At 31.1% G+C, this 20,571-nt stretch overlaps 1 protein-coding gene across 1 annotated transcript in view; it reads left to right on the forward strand.

Moving 5' to 3' along the window:
* The first annotated feature begins 4,631 nt into the window (after positions 1-4,631).
* LOC131847263 (guanine nucleotide-binding protein G(q) subunit alpha) overlaps positions 4,632-20,571 on the forward strand; it is a 206,907-nt gene continuing 190,967 nt past the window's right edge. The window contains exons 1-8 of the mRNA XM_059196791.1: positions 4,632-4,929; positions 5,398-5,601; positions 11,301-11,485; positions 13,281-13,435; positions 14,703-14,831; positions 17,742-17,871; positions 18,534-18,687; positions 19,759-19,866. Coding sequence (XP_059052774.1) covers positions 5,484-5,601; positions 11,301-11,485; positions 13,281-13,435; positions 14,703-14,831; positions 17,742-17,871; positions 18,534-18,687; positions 19,759-19,866 — 979 coding nt within the window. The 5' untranslated portion in view covers positions 4,632-4,929; positions 5,398-5,483. The remainder of the gene's footprint in view (positions 4,930-5,397; positions 5,602-11,300; positions 11,486-13,280; positions 13,436-14,702; positions 14,832-17,741; positions 17,872-18,533; positions 18,688-19,758; positions 19,867-20,571) is intronic.

Genomic DNA, 20,571 nt, shown 5'->3' on the forward strand with positions numbered 1-20,571 from the left:
TCCAAGAATGTTTGATATCATCTTTATCTAAAGATGATATCAAACATTCTTGGAAAACGCCACGTATCGAAAGAAAAATCCCACATTGTATATCTGGAATATCCTCTACATTACACGATACTCCCGTTAAACGTCATACAAAAAAAACTCTGGTTTTGTTGTTCATCAATTCCAACTCCAGCAAGCTCCAGCCCTAACCTATACTTACCCTACGCTTTTCTCTACGCAAGTTCCGTGGATAGTACACTGACACTGACTGCGAATTTTTTTTAATAATAAGTAATATTCACTTAAGTGGCCTTTGTCCAGCAGTGGACGTCTTTCGGGCTGAGATGAAGATGATGATGATTCACTTAGAAGTGTAATTTAAATACGTATGTAATATTGTAGAAATAATTACATAAATACATAAAAAAACAATCCATCACGACTTATCTCCCGGTTGGGATAGTCGGAGACTATCGCAACCCTGTTGTCAACTATCGAGATCATAGTGCACCCAAAACTGTACAGTACATGTTACTTTTGATTGGGTATATTTGAAAGTAAGGTGGCAGAGGGACAAGCCTACCGCCCGCCGCGCGCCGTCGGACTAATTTTTGGTTTGATATCGGTGTTTTCTTCACCAGAGAGTTATACAGAAATATAAATTTACACACAAAATATTTTTGTTTACGTTTCAAATTCATTTTATATAATTCAACTAGATGGTCAAGTCTTAAAATCGATGTAGAAAATTAATGTAAGAAGAGCATAATTCATTGTTTCAACATTACTCTGTAAGTTCTAAATACACGCTAATAACGTAGAGTGAATAGAGTACCTACAAGACAACGAGTTATATATGTGCTGTATTAATCAGTACCTAGCATTTTTCTTGAATACTATTATAAGAAGTTAAATAAATTTTATATAATTATAGTTATTATGTGGGTACTGCTACATTTTCATAACCATGTACCATATTCCATCTCATCTTACGTACTAGATATTTTTTCAAATAGGTGAACAGGTAAATATATAATAGTTAAATTAGAAAAATAAGGATTAAATACAAACTATATGAGTTAACTGATATGTGTGATAATGAAGCGTATGCCAATGTTAAGTACATTGGCATACGCTTTTATTTTATTTTTATACTTTTCTTTTTTTTTATTATACTTATTTCGAAATATTCTGGTAACAATGTGATTTTTTATAAATATGAAAAATTTTATTATTCATGTGAAACCTATGTAAATGATAAATCTATATTTAGGGTAAATTTGTTTCAAATTCCATAGTTACAAAGTAAACTACGTTTTTATGCGAAAATTACACGAATTAATGTATATGAAATTTGGCACAGTAAAAATGTATGTGGAGTACAGAAAGTTGTATTTTTTTTTAAATTATGTATTAGGAATATTTTAAATGAATAACGAAAACATTTCAGACTAGTTTGAATTTAGATTTAGACTAGTTTAACAACTTTCAAACTTATTTATGCTAATTATAGTTGAATTTCGACCACTGGTTAAAAAAAGTCTTATTACTTGTGAACAAAAACTATATTAAATAATATTAACAATAATAGTAACTCTGCACATTCCACCACACAAGACCATCTGTTCCCAAGCTAAACAGACTAGACAACTGTTAGTCACTTAAATTTGTATGTGTATAAATATTATGTGCATAGAAAACATCCAGACTAATACGAACAATCAAATCAGGAAGACAAATGTCTGGAGCGTATGAGAAATCGAACCCACGACCACCTGAAGTAATGTGCCAAACTGCTAGAGCACCGTGGCCAATAGTATATTGCATATTCAAGTGTGCTGTATATTCTTGCATTTTATTCTTTCTTTTATTCTGTATTTATCTGTTTTACTATCTATAAACTACTATTAATGATTGATTACGAACTATTAGAAAAACGTGCATACTAGTGTTTTTTAATATATTTAGGTAAATATCTTCAAAAGAAATAATCTAATATAATGGTTAGTAGTTGTAAATCTGGCAACATTACGATGATTACAGTACCTATCTTTTCAAGGCTAATCCCATGTCTAGGACAAGCACGCGACATTGTAGTTGCCAACGGCTCAACTTGAATGGTTTCCTACCCCTAGCTAGCAACATGATGCTACTTCTCTACCTTATCATGTTATTATGTGTATTATGTATGGATTTAGTTTCCACAGGTCAGGGATTTTTTCAATCAGGCGATAATATTATTTAAGAGTTCCCGATATTTCGACGCTATTACAAACTTCAGAAACGCCTTAACCAAATTCGATGAAGTTTCCAGTAATGTATTGTTGTAAACTTTACTTAAAATTTAGAAATATGTAGTTCTTTTATTCAAATCGACTTACAAAGAAGCTATAGGGATAAGAAGTCGTTCAATTCGTATTTTTAATAAGTAGGTACTATACTGTTTTTACTGTATTATTTGTTTTAAGATGTCGAAACGGAGAGAAATCATTATTCATCTTCCCGATGAACATCTTAAAACAATGTAAACCTAATCCTATTGGTATATATTTTTTTATAATTACGCACATAATGTAAATATACTCTTATCATTATTTGACGACCTCGGTGGTCTAGCGGCCTAGCACACCGCTTTACGTTCGATGGTCGCGGGTTCGATTCCTCAGACGGCACAAACTTTTGTATTCATGTGTATGATTGTTTGTATCGGTCTGGGTGTTTTCTATGTATAATATGTATTTATTTACAAAAAAATTTATCCATGTATTTATATCAGCTCTGTTTAGCTTGGGACTAAATGGCGCTGTGTGAATTGTCCGGAGATATTAATATTAATTATTATTAATTTGGGTCTAGATGGCGTTGTAAGGATTGTCCTGAGATTATTATTATTATAGAAAACATCTAACCTAATACAAACAATCATATTCATTGAGTACAAAGGTATATACATACTGTACTAAAATGGAACCAGCAGCCATTGGAAGTATCTCGATGCGCCAAACCACTGTGGTACCGTCATCATTAGTTATAAATTTAAACATTACGTATGGTCCCTACCACAACACTAAAAATTATTCACGTTGCTTGTATAGTTTGCAATAGTATCAGTATTATACTTTATTACCTATTATTAAAATTCAATTTTAATAAATAGGTCTGTGACTACTTTACCAAATACAAATATGTACTGATTTTATTATTGAGTTGTGATTATAATGTTCAAACTTATAATATACGTACAAACATCTATTATCTCATTATTATTTTAGTTCAGTTAAATATCAGAATAATGATTGCTCTTGGAAATAAACGTCAGAACAATAATTGTTCGTAGAATTACCTAAACTAATATTTCCTTATGGTCAATATTGTTATAACAATAAAACAAAAGATCATTTTAAACTTAGGTTTCTACTTCTAATTTTACATGAGGTTTCATTTTTGTAAGCTATTGCTTACAAAAATGAAACATGTAAAGTAACCGAAGTTTGACCACAAAGTAACAAAATTCGTTTTTAGAGTAGTTTACGTGTACGAATATTTCACGTAGTTTACTCCAAATTGCCAGGTACCTACTGCGTATGATCTATTCAAGAGAACCACAACCAAAGAAAACTTACCATCTTCAATTACTATAGTCTTTGTAGTTAACGTACGGTAGTTTGAAAAAGACGTAGCACTTGGAGTTGAGTCTAATAAACCAACTATATTCCAAATTCGAAGCAGTATTACTGTTTCAGTAATTGATATTCTAGATTCTAGGAAAATCCAAACCATAAACGAATAATAAAGATGCAATGCAGTGTTCTAAAGCACTGTTTTAAATTAGCAGAAAATATTTTTTACCTATTTATACAAATATAGTAGTAGTATACTGATTAAGGAAAATACTAATAGCAAGTAATATTACAAATAAAAGAGATCCCACAAATTAATTGTAAGTAAAATACTTTTGAGTATTTCGTAAGTACCTAAGCTGTATCAGAAGTGCTCTTTTGTATTCCAACTAGTTCGTCGTCGACCTTTCTTCTCTTGACTCTCCTATCAACATGCAATAGGCTGGATAGCGGACGGTAAAATCGGTAAATCATATAATATTTTAAATCATTTTTAGTGTTTTTAAACTATTTTTGAACTATCATAAATCGGACTAGTGTACTTATAACAAAATATTTATCTCATTGTACCTGTTTTGTTTTTTCCAGTAGCAATATTATTTTCAAACTTGCAACTGTGCTACAGGGACACAATATTAAAAAAGAAGTCTCATTCTCGACATTTTTTCTCCAAATTTAATAAAAATAAAGTTTTTCATTATTCACATATTTCACGTAATTATTTCCTCCTCATAGTAATTTTAAAATAAAGTAATTTATAAAAATTGTTTTCTTAAACTTAAATCAATACAAACCTTACTATCCTAGATAGAATACAATACCTACCTACATCACAATTATTGATGGTTGAATTGTCAAATTTAGCCATAGCAACACTGAGCAAATGAGCATGTAATCACTACGTTTACACTTTCTTAGTCACAGATAAGTTATGTTCGTACATTGTACATCATGTGTGGAGTGAATGAACTTCTAGTAAAATGACAATTAACTGACGTTCGATACAGATCAAAACTGTCATTTTAATTGATGAATATGAAATGAAAATAAAATAAATTACATGATAATTTCATTGATTAGTTAATTTAGTACTTATTAATTATATTGTAGAAGTATATCGGTTTTCTTATAACTTCATACAATTTCTGTTAACATTTTTTTTATTTGCTAAAACTTATAACGCACGCGCAGAACGTCCATCGCCCGAAATCTCCCAGCGCCATATTGAGAGGCGGACGTTGTATGACTTGAGTGATTAATCGTGGTTAGTGCAATAAATTGAAGTGGAACCGTTGATCGTGCCCTATGGATATACATTTGGGTACGTAAAAAGTTCAAAAATGTAACTACAGTGCGTGTATAACCGTGAAATGAGCGCTGACAAGTCCCATCGTAACCTAGACATAGGCCGTTCTAGTTATCAGTAGATTACCTAGGTATCATCAATCCGCTGTTTGCTCAGTTTTAATCTTATTAATAAACACGTGTGGTGCATAGCCATAGGTTTCTTGAATCTAGTTACATTAACAAGATTATAAGATCACTTCGCAAGGTTCCACGGTCGTATATAAACGGATTCCGAAGTGTTTATGTCGGCAGTTGACAGAAGCGTTTATGTATATGACCGATCATAAGTCACCACACCCAGTGACCGCCGGATTGTCGGTTTTAGTATTTAACAGTTTCTAGTTCGGATGATTGTTCGCGCGTCGACGCGTTGGTACGTGATATAGTGAAATAAATCGTGAACTATCGTGAAATGTGAGTGTAATAATAATGTAATTTCTAGGAGTGGTGTGCCTCGGTTGAAAGGCCTGCCGAAAGGACAGGGCTCCGCGCTCGAGGACGGTTTGCGGCCCTCCGCTCTGAGGAATCATGGAGTGCTGCATGTCAGAAGAAGCCAAAGAACAAAAAATAATCAATCGAGAGATAGAGCGGCAACTCCGAAAGGACAAACGAGATGCCAGGAGAGAACTCAAACTGCTCCTGCTCGGTAAGTTAGCATCACCTCCATCCTCATTATTAAATTTTACCTCCAAAAATTTGAGCTCCAAACTCTTCTTACGTTTATAACCTCATTATAATATACCTAAAGTTAGTGAGGTTAGGTTTAAACTTAGAAAATGTTGAAAGATAAGAAAGGTAGATATTTTATTTGATGATTTATCTGCAATCACTTTGGAGATGACATACTTGCCTGTAACAATTTATTAAAAAAGTTTTGCTGTTGATAAGATAACAACATAAAACTAGGCATTGCTATATCTTAAATTTAATTCAATTTATTATTGACCAGCTGTGCCCATGGTTTCACCTGCTTGTAATGTATAACCTATGTGTTATTCTGATGTACATGCTGTAGTACTGTGAAGTTTTATCAAAATCATTTTAGTAGTGTTTGCATGAAAGAGTAACAAACATCCATCCATCCATCCATTCATACACACAAACTTTTACATTTACATATATATAATTTTATATATTATAGATAAGAAAAATACTCAACTAATTAAGCAAGTAGTATAAATAATTTAAAAATTGTGTTAAATTAACTGACTTCGAATCTTCAGTGTTTTACCAAATTTCAGATCACACTTTTAAATAGATTATATTATTCAAGGTTATACAGTTTAAAACATAAGTTAATTAAAACATATTTTTGGCAATGTGAATAAAGATTTTACTATTATCCCAGTATGTACTAATAAGTAGTATTATCCCTGATTTAATTAATTAATTCTAGAGTAGTGAGAATTATTTTTAATTATTTTGAAGTGATTATAAATTTGCATTCAATTCTAATAATTATAAATGCCCTAATCGGGAGTAGCTATCAAAGTTTTATAAATTAAAAATAACATAGATATACTGTTTATAATCATTCCTTTACTAAGAAATAATGTGTCCTATACTTATTATAAGTGTTACTTTTCAAAACCGAACTGTTTAAGAAAAATAATGAACCATCCTAGATAGCATGTGAAAATTTATAACGACATGTGTATATATATATATATATATATATATATATATATATATATATATATATATATATATTATCTGTGTTCCTTACCATGCCAACAAATTAATAATTATAGTAACTTACCAGCATGAGTAACTAATATGAAAGTATGAATTATTTATAGTTCAGTAATGCTAACATTACTTATCCATTGAAAATATGATTTAATATTCTAAACTTAATATAATATTGTTTTTATGTTATTATTACGATTTAACAGTAGACATACTATCAATTAATTAAAATATGGCCAAGTTATTTTGTATGTTATTTTGTGTGTTATTTTGTATATATTTTTTTACGTAACTGGAATATCTTAGAAGCTAACGCACCTATTGCTTAGTGCCAACCATTACCTACTAATATATACAGAAACACAGCTATGTCAAAAATTATTTGTAATCGCCACCACTCATTGCTCAGAACCAGTGTCATACCTCTTACCATACTAGATATTACTATATATTAGTTTTTACATTTGTTAATAACAATAAATAGTTCTGTCAGCAGTCACCAGTCAATCATGTTTCTTAGTTCATATATAGTATGATCTAATATGGAAGAAGTTAGGTGCCACCTACTTGAGTTTTCTCAACTGATTAAAGTTTCTCTTTGTACAGCTGTAGTGTCATGTGAGGGAAGGTGGTAACTGTCGCCTATATACAGACATGACCAGCATTGTGAACAGTGAAGATACTGTAATACCTGTTGAGGATACTCTTCATGCCAAAAAACCTTTTTAATAATAATTAAATATTGATGATACATATAAAATTAAATAATATTATGTACAGTTACCACCATCATTTTAGGCATTCACTATCTATTATTATTGAAAATAGGCTACTGGCACAAGGCACTGACCTACCTGATGTCTTCATTGCCTCCCAGAATACTATGCGTCTATACTAATATTGTAAAGAGGAAAGATTTGATTGTTTATATGTTTGTAATAGATAAACACAAAAAGTACTTGACCTATTTTAAACATTCTTTCGCTGTTTGAAAGGTACCAAAACTGTTTACAGGTAAAAGTGGTCACACACAAATTCATCTAATAACCCACTTTCGATTTCCATTCATAATGAAACTGACCATACTCCTCTTCATAACTCATTGATTTATCTAATTCTCCTTATTTCATCTATCCTAATAGAGGAGCATATTTAATTCCGTAAATTATGGGTGGGACACTCTCCATGATTTAGCCATTTTCACATTATTTAAAATGCTCAAATACTACACTGAATATGTTACGTACTTACTAAATTCTTCCTAATATTTTTCTAAAACATTGTTTCACTGAAAAAAAAAACCCTTGAATCGTAGCAAAATTATAATAGGATCCAATAGACCTGTGTTGAATCCTATACGGTAAGTTACTCTTTAGGTTAAATGAATTGTCAAAAATGTTAAAATTAAAAATTCTAATTAAGCCACCACTTTCAAAGTGATGAATAAATTAGATAAAAAATCCAATCGAATGACTATGGAATAACTATGGGGGGATTGTGAAATTTCTAAGTTCAAAAATGTTGAATTGTTATCACAGAAAGTACTCTATAAGATTCACACTAAACTATCAGTAAAATTAGCAGTAATAAAATGTTTAGTTTTAGATTTATCTACAATTTATTCTTTCACTAATGTAATGGCATTTCAGTGTCAAGGTCAACACAGCTAATCATTAATTGATAGATATCTATAGGTTTGATAATAATCGGCATGATATCGATTATACATAAATTAAAAAAATAATTCTAATAAGTAAAAAGGTAGTATAGAAATCAAATTGAAAAATTATTGACACTGTTTAAATTGGTTATAATGGTAAACGAGAATTACTACTTATTTTGTAATTTATAAATCGGTAAGAGAATCATACTGCTTCACGCGAGAAATATCTTTTGAAAAAAGAATATACAATTCTATCACATTCGAGCGAATCGATCCCAAAAACCTAATAGTACTTTACTTTTTGGCTTAATAATGCTCCTAAAGGTCTTCGTAACTGATAATGTGTGGGAACATTTTATGCACTCAAGCATTCGGATATACCCTAGAATAAATAGGCCCTTGTAAAAGAAAAGAAACTTGTTAAGTAAAAAAATTAAATAATGTTAAAACAACCCTTTATATAATTTTATAATATTTTGTTATTGTGGCAACGATCACATGCATTCTTAAGTCGTCATCTAACTAAAATCAGTCTCGTGAAACGACATATCGCCGAAAATAAGATAGTACTGTCATTATCATAAAACATTTTCAGAAAGATAACGTAACCGATTGGTATATTAGTTCGGTTTTATAAATATGTAGGTACCAGGAAAGTCCGAGAAGTTGTCCGGAGTCCCTGGTTTCGTTATTTCTACATAATATCTATATACTACGTATTGCTAATTATGTTTGAACTGCGTTGACACTAATCACTTCATTGATTAAGGAATTTATGTAAAGATGTGTCGAATATCAACAAAAGTGTTACTCTTCCAATAACAAGAGAAATAGAACACAAATGAAATGTTATTATGAATGATAATGAAATAGTTCACCCATTTGTCGCTAATGGTATGCACTGGCGGGGCACCAATGGATGATTATGATGATTAATAACAATGTAAAAAAATTAAAATTATAGAATGTTAGTACATCTATAATTTTGATTTAAATATATCTTATTTGTAGTCATTATACAAAATAAATAGTAAATAAGTATACATATTTATTAAAACGAAGGTACACTACTACAAGCAGGCGTATATCTTTAGAACTATCCGTACAGGTAACATTTGAAAACATGATAATTTCGACACTCTTATCAAGTATATATATGGGAATATGTTTTGTCACGTAATGTGCACGTATACCTTAATACATGGCCATGTATTTGATAAGAGTTACGAAATTGTCACTATGACTGATGCTGTCTCCGTATTGTAATTATTAGCCTTATTAACCCCACAGAAGAGCCGTTTACCCCTGTGGAAAGAGTCTGTATATATGTACATATATATCAACAGAAGGATTTATGGTAACGTAAACTACCCAAGTTTACAAAAATTCTTTTATTTAAAAAAATCCTATCCCGATAAAGGTACGAGTTATGAATTTGTGAAACAAATTTTAAGGTCTAAAGTTAGGTTATTCAATTTCAACAGTTCCGCTTTCTTCCCTCGATATATATATGTATGTATATGTGCAGATCTAGATTTTACTCCAATCTGTTTTAATAGATGTATTCACATCGCCTCTCTTCTTTCTAACAAAAGTTCCAATTAAATCAGATTGAGATGTACCTTGATATATGTATATGTAACAGTAGCAAAACCTGATGTGAAAGGAGGTGGATTTTTGATGCGATCTCCATTGTTTCCGATGCTTGCGTTTTATACGTCTCGAGTCTATATTGTTAGTGCCATTTTTAATTTAATCGCTAATTTCTAAGGGCGGTATTAATATTTCTCGTTATGTCATTATATCGTACGAATTGACCATCACAATAGAATAAGAAACCAAAATGTAGGCATCAAGACGCTTTCAATTTTCCGTCAATGTTACTCAAAATCCCAATATTGTATGGTAAATAAAAAAAATCCAATTTCGTCAGAAAGACCAATGAAACCACTCATTTAAAAACTTATATTAATTTTAACGCAAGTCTCACTTGAACACAATTATTCCTAATTCATAAAATAGACAGTTAATCCTATCGATATCTAATACACCTCTAAATTACCATGAGTAAGAACAACGCAGCATATCAAGTATCTCTTTCTTTCTGATACGTGCGTATCGTATGTGTATTTAAAACCGATTCGTATGTGCTTAATTTTTTTTATAAAATCCTGTGGTTGTCGTATGCGGAAAATGGTTCGTCTAATCTGTGTTATTTGCATCTGTTTCTTACCGTCCCATCCCACTTCCGTGAGCTTATCAGTTTTTAAAATTCTATTCCCTGGATGGCCGATAATAAACATTTAACATAAGACGCATACAAAATATAAGCTATTTTGATAGAGTTGTGTTCTTTAAGGCCCATGCCTACATATGACTACTGTACTATATGTATTACAAATGGCAATATTCTCCACCTGAAAACAATTATTTATTTCCTTTTCCCAAACCAGCAGTTACTATGGTCCTATTTTATTATCCTGTTACCTAATAACATCGCATTAAATCATCCGTATGAAAATTATGTCATATAATTTAATGTTGTGTGTAATAAAATGACTAATTTTAATAAATTCAATAGATTTTTTAGCGAATCTAAAAAACAATTTAATATATTTTTAATTTATTTTATTCATATTTATAATAATTATAAAGAAGCTAGTTTTGTAATATATGTTGGTACATTTATCAAATAAGTCTAATTAATCAGTAGATACAAAAAGGATAAAATCGAGGAAAATATAGACACCTATAAAACAATATCTAAAATTATTGACCATTATATATGATTCCTGCTATAAATACTCCTCTCCATTACTTATTTGCGCATATTGTTGTTATATATAGAAAATGTGTATAATTTTAGATGTATATTTATATTTTAATATTCCATCATATTGACATGCGTCTGGTCGTGGCGCGATAATTAGAACAATAAGGGTTGTGATAGCACAAGAATGAAAATATTACAAATTTATATTTTTGTTCCAAAGGTACTGGCGAGTCAGGAAAATCAACATTTATCAAGCAGATGAGAATCATCCACGGCTCCGGCTACAGCGATGATGACAAGCGCGGATTCATCAAGCTCGTCTATCAGAACATCTTCATGGCGATGCAAAGTATGATACGTGCTATGGATCTACTCACAATACAATACGGGAATCCGTCCAATGCAGTAAGTCTTCATGTCTCTAAATTTCTTGCAAAACCAAATTTTCGGTTTTGGATATCTTTACATAGTATAAATTGAAGTCGTTTCCGAAGTCGCTTAGATCTTTTAAACTAAGCAATCGATTTTAATGCAGTTTTTAGCAATAGAGAGTAATTCAAGAGGAAGGTTTACGAGCATAATACTAAATATTTACAAATGTGCATTTTTTTTAATTGTATTTACATAGAAACTACTTACACATGTAAAGTGTGTATTTTTACTAAATAAAATTAATGAATCCTTAAAAATTTCAAAGAACTAAAGTCAAGATTATGTTTCATTCGAAACTATAACTGAAGCCGAAGTTTCCAAATGTATGTCCGTTCAGACGTATAAAAAATCAACTGATTTTGGTTCCGTAGTAAATTTTTTATACGTCTGAAACGGCAATGAATAATCCACTCACCCGATCATCACTCTATTTGTTATAAACTACGGTATTATGCCTCTATACCTAAAATTTCACTACACTTCAGACCGGATCACAACTTGCAAGCTACGGTGCCTTACGTTAGAAACAGGTGGGACGAGATAACCACTTTAATAACTGTACGACACGCTCTGGTGTAAAGTCAAATTTATCCGAACTCGAAAAATATTCAAGAATTTCTTTACTCCTCTTTTAGATTTTCCAATTCGAGCTTGTTCAAAAGTTAGTGTAGAAATAATTGCATTTCGAATTTTCAAAAAGTATCCAGAGTAGACCGGGAGACCTCCTTCCAGTCTACTCTGGAAACCTTTTGAAAATTAGATCAGATGACATTGGATTACTCAGTCTCGCACCTTTTTATGCTCATTACGCATTAGCCTTAATACCATATTTCATATGCAATTAAAGAACTGACTAATATTATTTTCGTTTTATTCGGTTTTAACGTTTCAAAAGAGCAGTACAAAACTCGATTCTTTTGAAATCGTTATTGATATTAGATCCGAGTATGTCTGCAATTCTTTATTTAAACAATGCTAAATTTTTACATTATAATCGTATAATAGTTGCACAACTTCATAATAACTCAAGTTGGTTGATGAAATGATCTAATTGAATTTAATGTCATATTTTTATAACTATGAACGGAAATTTAATGAACTTTCTATGTTTATAGTTTGATTTTCGTTGTTAGTAAAAATATTATTATAACATAAACATAAGTTTGATGGATTTAATGTATTACAGATAATATACAGCTGGTGTGAATTCCATAATTGTTATATTTTCCTTGTAATGATATCCATACCCATTATATACCATCAACTTAATTATTATAGCTATTGATTTTTATGAAACCATGCAACAAGTGCTATCAGTACTAACAATTGTGGAAATTGTTTTGCCTATTAATTTAAGATCTAAAAAAAGTAAGAATGGTTTTCATTGGACAACAAAAATCAATTATAATAATTCATCTGAAGGCTATACTTATGAAAATTGATGACGATAAAATGCAATAAGTCATATCAGGCATATATTGAGCACATAATTAATATACTAAATTTATAGAAATCGTCTAAAAAATAAGGGTGATTCATAAAAGCTATATTCTAGAAATCTGGAACTATTGTACTATACTAGCTGTATCCGGCGATAATCGCGTGTACTTTATACCACACACCGATAAAGCTTCTGTTTGTGAAATATTTTTTTTAATCGGTCAATTATTTTTGGGTTTATCCCGTACATACTAAATTTTTCCTTATAAAATGAGTACAGATAACCCTGTCTGATTTAATTAATATGATTGTTTTATACAAATTACAGGAAAGGGCGGAGTTGATATCATCGATTGACTTTGAGAGTGTTACAACGTTCGAGAGCCCGTACGTGGAAGCAATCAAGGCGCTATGGTCCGACTCCGGCATCCAAGAATGTTACGATCGCAGGCGAGAGTACCAGCTCACCGATTCTGCCAAATAGTAAGTATATATCTATTAGTCCTAGTTTTCTAAATCCTCTATAGGGATACTAATTAGATTTACATTAAAATTAGAAGAAATATATTAAGGCCAATTAAAACAAAAGAAAGCAAAGGTAAATTTCTAATAAATGTACTCTTGATGATATATATTACCATAGATTACGTTTTCTTTGTCCATATTAATATAGAAAATTTAACAGATTTATATAGCTAAAGGAAATATAAATTTATAATATAAAACTGAAAATTCGTGTAATGAAATATGTACAAAATAATAATATCGTATAATGGGACACGATCGGAAACATAACTGGTATCTTCCTCTACGGTTCTAGTAACGGACATTTCATAGTAAAATATTATTACCATGACGGTAACCTACCTACATGACAAGTTTAGAAAACATTATTTATAAATTAAATGGGCAATGTAACGATTACCTCACCAATGTTACACACGGTATTGTTTCTGTGCTTATAATTATGAGTAATCAATCGCATGTAGGTAATACTCTTTATAAATAATAGTACTGCAAAATGATACGGGAATTAATAAACTAAGTGAGTAGGCTGTTATACCTCGATATCAAAATTATTTAAATCGAGGTATAACAAATAATAATAAATATTATTATAGTGATTGTTCTTAAAACAAATTAAATTTCCGGTATTCGAAAACACAGTGTAAGACAAAAATTAATCTTTACGAAATTTCAATTGGGATAAATTTCAAATAGAATATACATAGAATACAGGCTCTATGAATGCAGTTTTATCATCTGCCAAAACACCAAAACTGGACTCTACTCTACTGGTTGTTCCATTCAGATTTATTACTTAAAAGAACTTTTTTTACTTTTGATGAACCCATGTCATATATAAAAGTCAAATTAGAATACAGAATATTTTATTTTATTTCTCGAACCTACCTGATAATTGGATTTGAAAAATAATACTTCGGTATCTTTGTACTTGTTGTAGTTAAAAAAGCAATGCATTAAATTAAGAACGACATTAGAACATCTGCAGTAGATTGTATTTATGTTACTGCTTACGCCTATTTGTTGAAGTGTAACAACAATCTGATATCCTAAAATAGTAAATTTCAAACAATGACATATCAAAGTACAATTGACGCTACAGTGATAAAACACATGCTATACATCCCAGTGAACAGAGCAATACTCATAAACCGTCTTCTTTTAATTGGCTTTCAGTGTCTACTTGCTTTTATTGTTCAGAAACTGAGAAAACTGTTTTCTATAGCTACTTGCAGGAGATTGACCGCGTGGCGGCGCCCAATTACTTACCAACCGAACAGGACATCCTCCGCGTGAGAGTCCCCACGACGGGCATTATAGAATACCCATTCGATTTGGAGGAGATACGATTTAGGTAAAACACGTTGGTTTAATGCCGCATGGGTCGTGCTTCGAGCCGCATGTTTTATCGCAGCAATGGGGACTCTATGTTTTATGTTTTCTCTTTGTGTCTATGTTCAAGAACTTACCTTATGATTTATACTATTAGTATTTTAATTAGCCATTGTTAGTTTATTAAATATTTAGTAATATTTGTAATTAAAGTCAAAACATCTCAATGTGCTATTGGAATAAATTTTATTTATTATACCAAAGTACACTAAGATGACACAGTTATTTTGAAACAAATCTTTTGGTAAGTTCTCTATGTTTGCATGCATAATATTAGCTTAGTTATTAGAGTTGCATGGAATGGTTTTCAGCTATTTAAGCGATCTGGAAAGGATTGAGAAGGACGACTATCTTCCTACCGAACAAGATATTCTACGAGCCCGACAGCCAACCACTGGTATTCTTGAGTATCCCTTTGATCTAGACGGAATTATCTTTAGGTAACGTTCCTTATACCGTGTCATATCCCCGTAGCGTAGCATTTATTGAGGATACTAACTGTTTGACGCATAATGGTTTTGCTCGTGACCCCACACAATAGTTGTTTCCCTTTTTGTAATCGGTAATTCCAAAGCGGTTAGCTAGATATCCCTTAATGCATCGGTATCGTTTTAACGTTTTAGGATGAAACATTAATTGAATTTGTCATGTTAATATCTCAACTCGATATTTATTGCCAATTAATAACGTATTGGTGTTCAAGTAACGCTTGATAAATCGATTACTGTGTTTAGTATTTATACAATATATAGTTCACTACATACCAACTATCCAGCGTCTGTTACTAAAATGTAAACAATTCTACGAAGCGATTTCCTCTTGACTAAACCGATCAGACTAGACTGTTTATAATGTCTGTGATATAGTAGTAACCGGCATTGCAAAGTTTTAACTCGAGTTTAAACTATTTCTTTATAAAATTATCTAGGTATTGACCTAGATGAAAGGAATATAATAATTGCTGTATATGTTTAGATTTACATATTTCTAGTAATATTTTCATTGTTGTTTCGGTTAAAAAGGTAAAATTGTAAGTGATGTCCTTTACACTATAACATAACACGATAGTCCACGGTTGGTGCTTGCTGATTCTATTAACAGCACATTCTGTGATCACTATCATAAATTTTATATCTATATTTAAGCCAACCAATAGTTATCCATTTTTTCAGGTAAGTTATCAGCTTATTTCCAAATCTGATTTGTACAACATAACTAACAAATTAATTGCTTGTGCTACTTGCTTCGATTTCCTTTTTCTGCTTAATAATAGGACTAAGATTAACAATATTTATTTAGTTGTTAAATATATGTATTATCATAGTAGTTAGGTTCTTATAAATTTAATCACCCTTTTCTCATTTGCAATTATCAATGTATCACAATGTAACAGAACTGCAATTAAGTTTTGTTGCATTTGTTTGTCTTCATGAAAGACATGGAATTCACCTGTTATTCTGTCTTTATACAGTAGGACCCCCGTATCCGCGGGGGTTCCAATCTGCTGTCTTCCGCGGATATGGGGGTTTGCCGATAATAAACGACACAATATTTTCAGGTAATACCTGGCAATAGAATACCCAAAATAGTTGCACTTGATAACCCACGTAGCAACAAATAGAAATGAACAACGGAGGTCCACTGTCGTACAATCGTTGTTCATGTCTAAAAGTGAACCCTCACACAATATTTTCGTCATGTGAACCAAATTATGACCGCTTCGCCAAAATTATACCCCATATCCATAATGCCGCTTTATTCAGGCATACGGTCGCCTAATTCGCTCTCGCCTTGTCTCCCAAAGTCCATCCTTAAGATATTCACATCATAATGAAGCAACAATGACCGTACTGATATTCACTATTATAAAGTTTTTACTCTACACGACAAGGGCTCCGTTTCACCTTCAACTCATTGAAGACATTTCTCAGAATCACACATGCTTATGTGTGATTCCAGCACTGAATATAGATTTTTTGCAATCACAATTCACACATACGTTCAAATCCGTCTATGAACATTACTATGAAATTGCATCAAATATTTTCTAATGCTTACAGTTGTTATTTTATGTTAGTGTACATCGTTTATTTTGCACCTTGTAATATCTCTTTTTTTTATATATCTTCAAGCTTTTGTATTTCAGCGAAATATATGTCCTTTATTGTTTTTGTTTTTTATACCTTAATAATGAATGTATATTATGCCACATATATATTAAAGGTGAGTTAATTTGAAATTCTAAATATCAATAATCGTCATTATCCAACATAATTACTATATATCATGATTACTAATCTATTGTTATATAAAATTATATAATTAATATTTATTAATTTGTGTATCTTTTGTAATTTGGAGAATTATAATTAAAAAAATTGCATGTTTTTTATCAATATTGTCTCACAACACTGCACAAATATAAAGCAAAAAAGTAAGTAAGGGGAGTCTCATAAACTTGCTACAGTTGGCTTCCAAATGTGAGCATTGCGTTCCGCTTTAAGTATCAGATTGATTGAATCTTAAAAAACAGCATATTTCCCGTAAAAGGTCAGTTAATAGCAATGTTTTATTATTTCTAATATCGGTGTAATTTCATTGCATAAATAATATAATATATTGTTTCCGACTGACTCGCCATGTATAATTCTATAATTGTACAATTAAAGAAAGATTCTCCATAATTCTGTATTCTTCTAAGCTCTACATTATGGAAGAAGTGGGTGAGATAAGAGATGTATGTAAGAATTAATCCTGGATTCTGTTCTCGACTACTCTGTAAAATATTTGGTGTGAGAATATCCAACTGTACAGAGAATTAAAATACTAAATTGACGAATCAGTATACAAAAGGATAATTATTTATTAACAGGATGGTGGATGTCGGGGGCCAAAGATCAGAGCGAAGGAAGTGGATTCACTGTTTTGAAAATGTCACATCTATCATATTCTTAGTAGCTCTTAGTGAATATGATCAAATTTTATTCGAGTCTGAAAATGAGGTAATTATGTAATATTATTATTATGTGTAGATATAATAAAATGTAACTGATGTTTGTCTGTTCATGACAGATATATGAGAAAAATTGATTAATAGGGGATTTTGTTAGCCTAATCCTAAAACCTAAAACATTGATTGTTAGAATTTTCGTCTGTTTGTTTATTGGGTTTTGCGTTCTAATCTCAGGACAAGCTTACCCGTTTTGAGTGTGGTTTTCATGAATATACTGTGGTAAGCTTCATTTAAAATTTATTTTGTGTTCCGATCGGTTTTGAAACAAAAAGTCGTTTACTATTCTTGTTTCACAGAAAACCAAAGTAGCGGGCTCATCTATCATCTTATCTAGTCATATATATTTTCTATATCTTGGAACCTAGGCATAATTAATACAGAAGAAACCGATGTAATATAGAAATTAAGTATTACACAGAAATCAGAGATCAGAGATTATTTAAACAGGTTTAAATACCGATTGGATCTCAATTCGACTGAATTTTGTGTATTTGTTGTGTTGTATATCTTTATAGATAGAATCTTTTTGTTAAAAAAGAAACATGAAATTATCGTAAAAATTAAATCATCTGTAATTTAATAAGATAATAACATTATACTTTTGTACTATGTAGGTACATATGTTTAAAGTTGCATTATATTCAATTTCAGAATCGAATGGAGGAATCAAAGGCGTTGTTCAAGACTATCATCACGTACCCTTGGTTCCAGCATTCGTCGGTGATCCTTTTCTTAAATAAAAAGGACTTGCTTGAAGAGAAGATCATGTATTCGCATCTTGTCGACTATTTTCCAGAATACGAAGGTATGTAGCAATAACAACGTTATCTGGAAGTATGATTTTATGAACAAAAACATTACTTTGTAAAATTTTTAGTGAAGAAAATCGGAGCATAACATAAAATATGTATAATATTTTAGAAGTTTACTAAATATTTTTTTATTATCAGGCAGCCATATTATAGTTAAATATTTTATAATAATACTTATTTGTAATAACATGAAAATTATAGAGGAAACGGAGAGTATATTACTTTGTAGTCACTTATCAGTAAGAAAACCCCATTTCTTTCCGCGTATAAATATAAAATACATCTAAATACTCGCTGACATGTAACAGCTTTACCAGCTGTTTTCAAGACGTCCGAACAAGAATTATCAATCTGTAATTCGAATTTAAGATTCTATTGCATTTTAATTATTTTACTTTCCGTCGCAATGAGAAGTACATTAATTTGCATAAATATTTAAAAGTTTATTAAAAAAATAGGTCCTAAATGCGATCCAATACCAGCGCGTGAGTATATACTCCAGAAGTATCTGAAGGAAAATCCAGATCCAGACAGATCATGTTACTCGCATTTTACGACTGCTACAGGTTGAATAATCATCTTAATATTGTAATTTATTGTAGCTAGTAGTAAAAGCTAGTGATCAGGTTTAGGGCATATTGCTAAAATGTTTTGATTTGTAGAATCTTGCTATAATTATTCCTTCGATGATATTGAAGGTTCTATGGAAATTATATAATTTGTTATCTATTCATTTTGTTTTCAATAATAATACATCTTACTGAACTATGCGGTAGCATTATCAATAACCATCTTAAATAACTGAAATAGCCGTAAATGAATAAAACCTCAATCAAAATAGAAAAATTGAGTGGTTAAAGTAGTCGGGAAGTATTTGGCCTTGAGGTGCTTCATAAACCACGGTTTTAAGTGTACAAGCACCTATTTAACAGCATTAGAATAATTTAAATTTAACAGGCATATTATAAAATTGTAATAATTTAAAGATCGTTTCCATAGAACATTGAATGTCAATGAAAATACATGTAGAATGGCTAGATGTGTGAACGTGTGTTACGACTCAGGTCCGCAACGCGACGCGATTGCAGCGCGCGAGTTCATACTGCGGATGTTCGTTGACCTTAATCCAGACGCAGAGAAAATCATCTATTCACACTTTACTTGTGCGACAGGTAAGTTGTCAGAACAGAACTTTTTAATGACATCAATTTGAAAATGGCAGTTAATAATATATTGTAACCTATTTCATTGTATCACTCGTCAGTGGTCACGGGTCCCGCCTCTTAAAAGAGGTAGCCTACAAGCTAGGCCTGCTGGGAAACATAACTTCCTGACTGTTATACCCAATGGAGTAGACGGGCATTATTAACTGATGACGTCGTGGTGAACTAAACACTGACATGCCCACATTCGTTGGGAATATGGGAATCCTATAGAATCCTAGCCGCCTTGGCTTGGCATGGTTTAATTTTGTGATTACTTTCATTAGCACTAACTAAAAAAAGAACTACGTTCAGCTTTTTTACATTCTCTTTCGACATCTGAAATGATATAATAATTACAGAAGTCGGAAGTCGTATTTGACAATGTTTGTTTGTTGACTTTGGGTACAATACCTTAAAAAAATTATGGTATATTTTCAATATGCTTATATACTGCATATAAGAACCGAAGTCGTCTTAATTTTTTTATACATTCAATGTTATAAAACAAGCATTTTAGCTAAGTTCTGTATGAAAATATCTAAATTGATATATATTAAAGAAATTCCTCCTGAACTAACTCCAAGATTCATTACAATGCACCAATTTATTAATTTTGAATCGTCCTTGCGAACATTAAAACTTTCATTCAATGTAAGGAAGATTCGAGACCGT

Source organism: Achroia grisella, unplaced genomic scaffold (genome assembly GCF_030625045.1).
Source record: "Achroia grisella isolate CSIRO2021 unplaced genomic scaffold, CSIRO_AGI_Agris_v1 utg517, whole genome shotgun sequence".
Lineage (NCBI taxonomy): Eukaryota > Metazoa > Arthropoda > Insecta > Lepidoptera > Pyralidae > Achroia > Achroia grisella.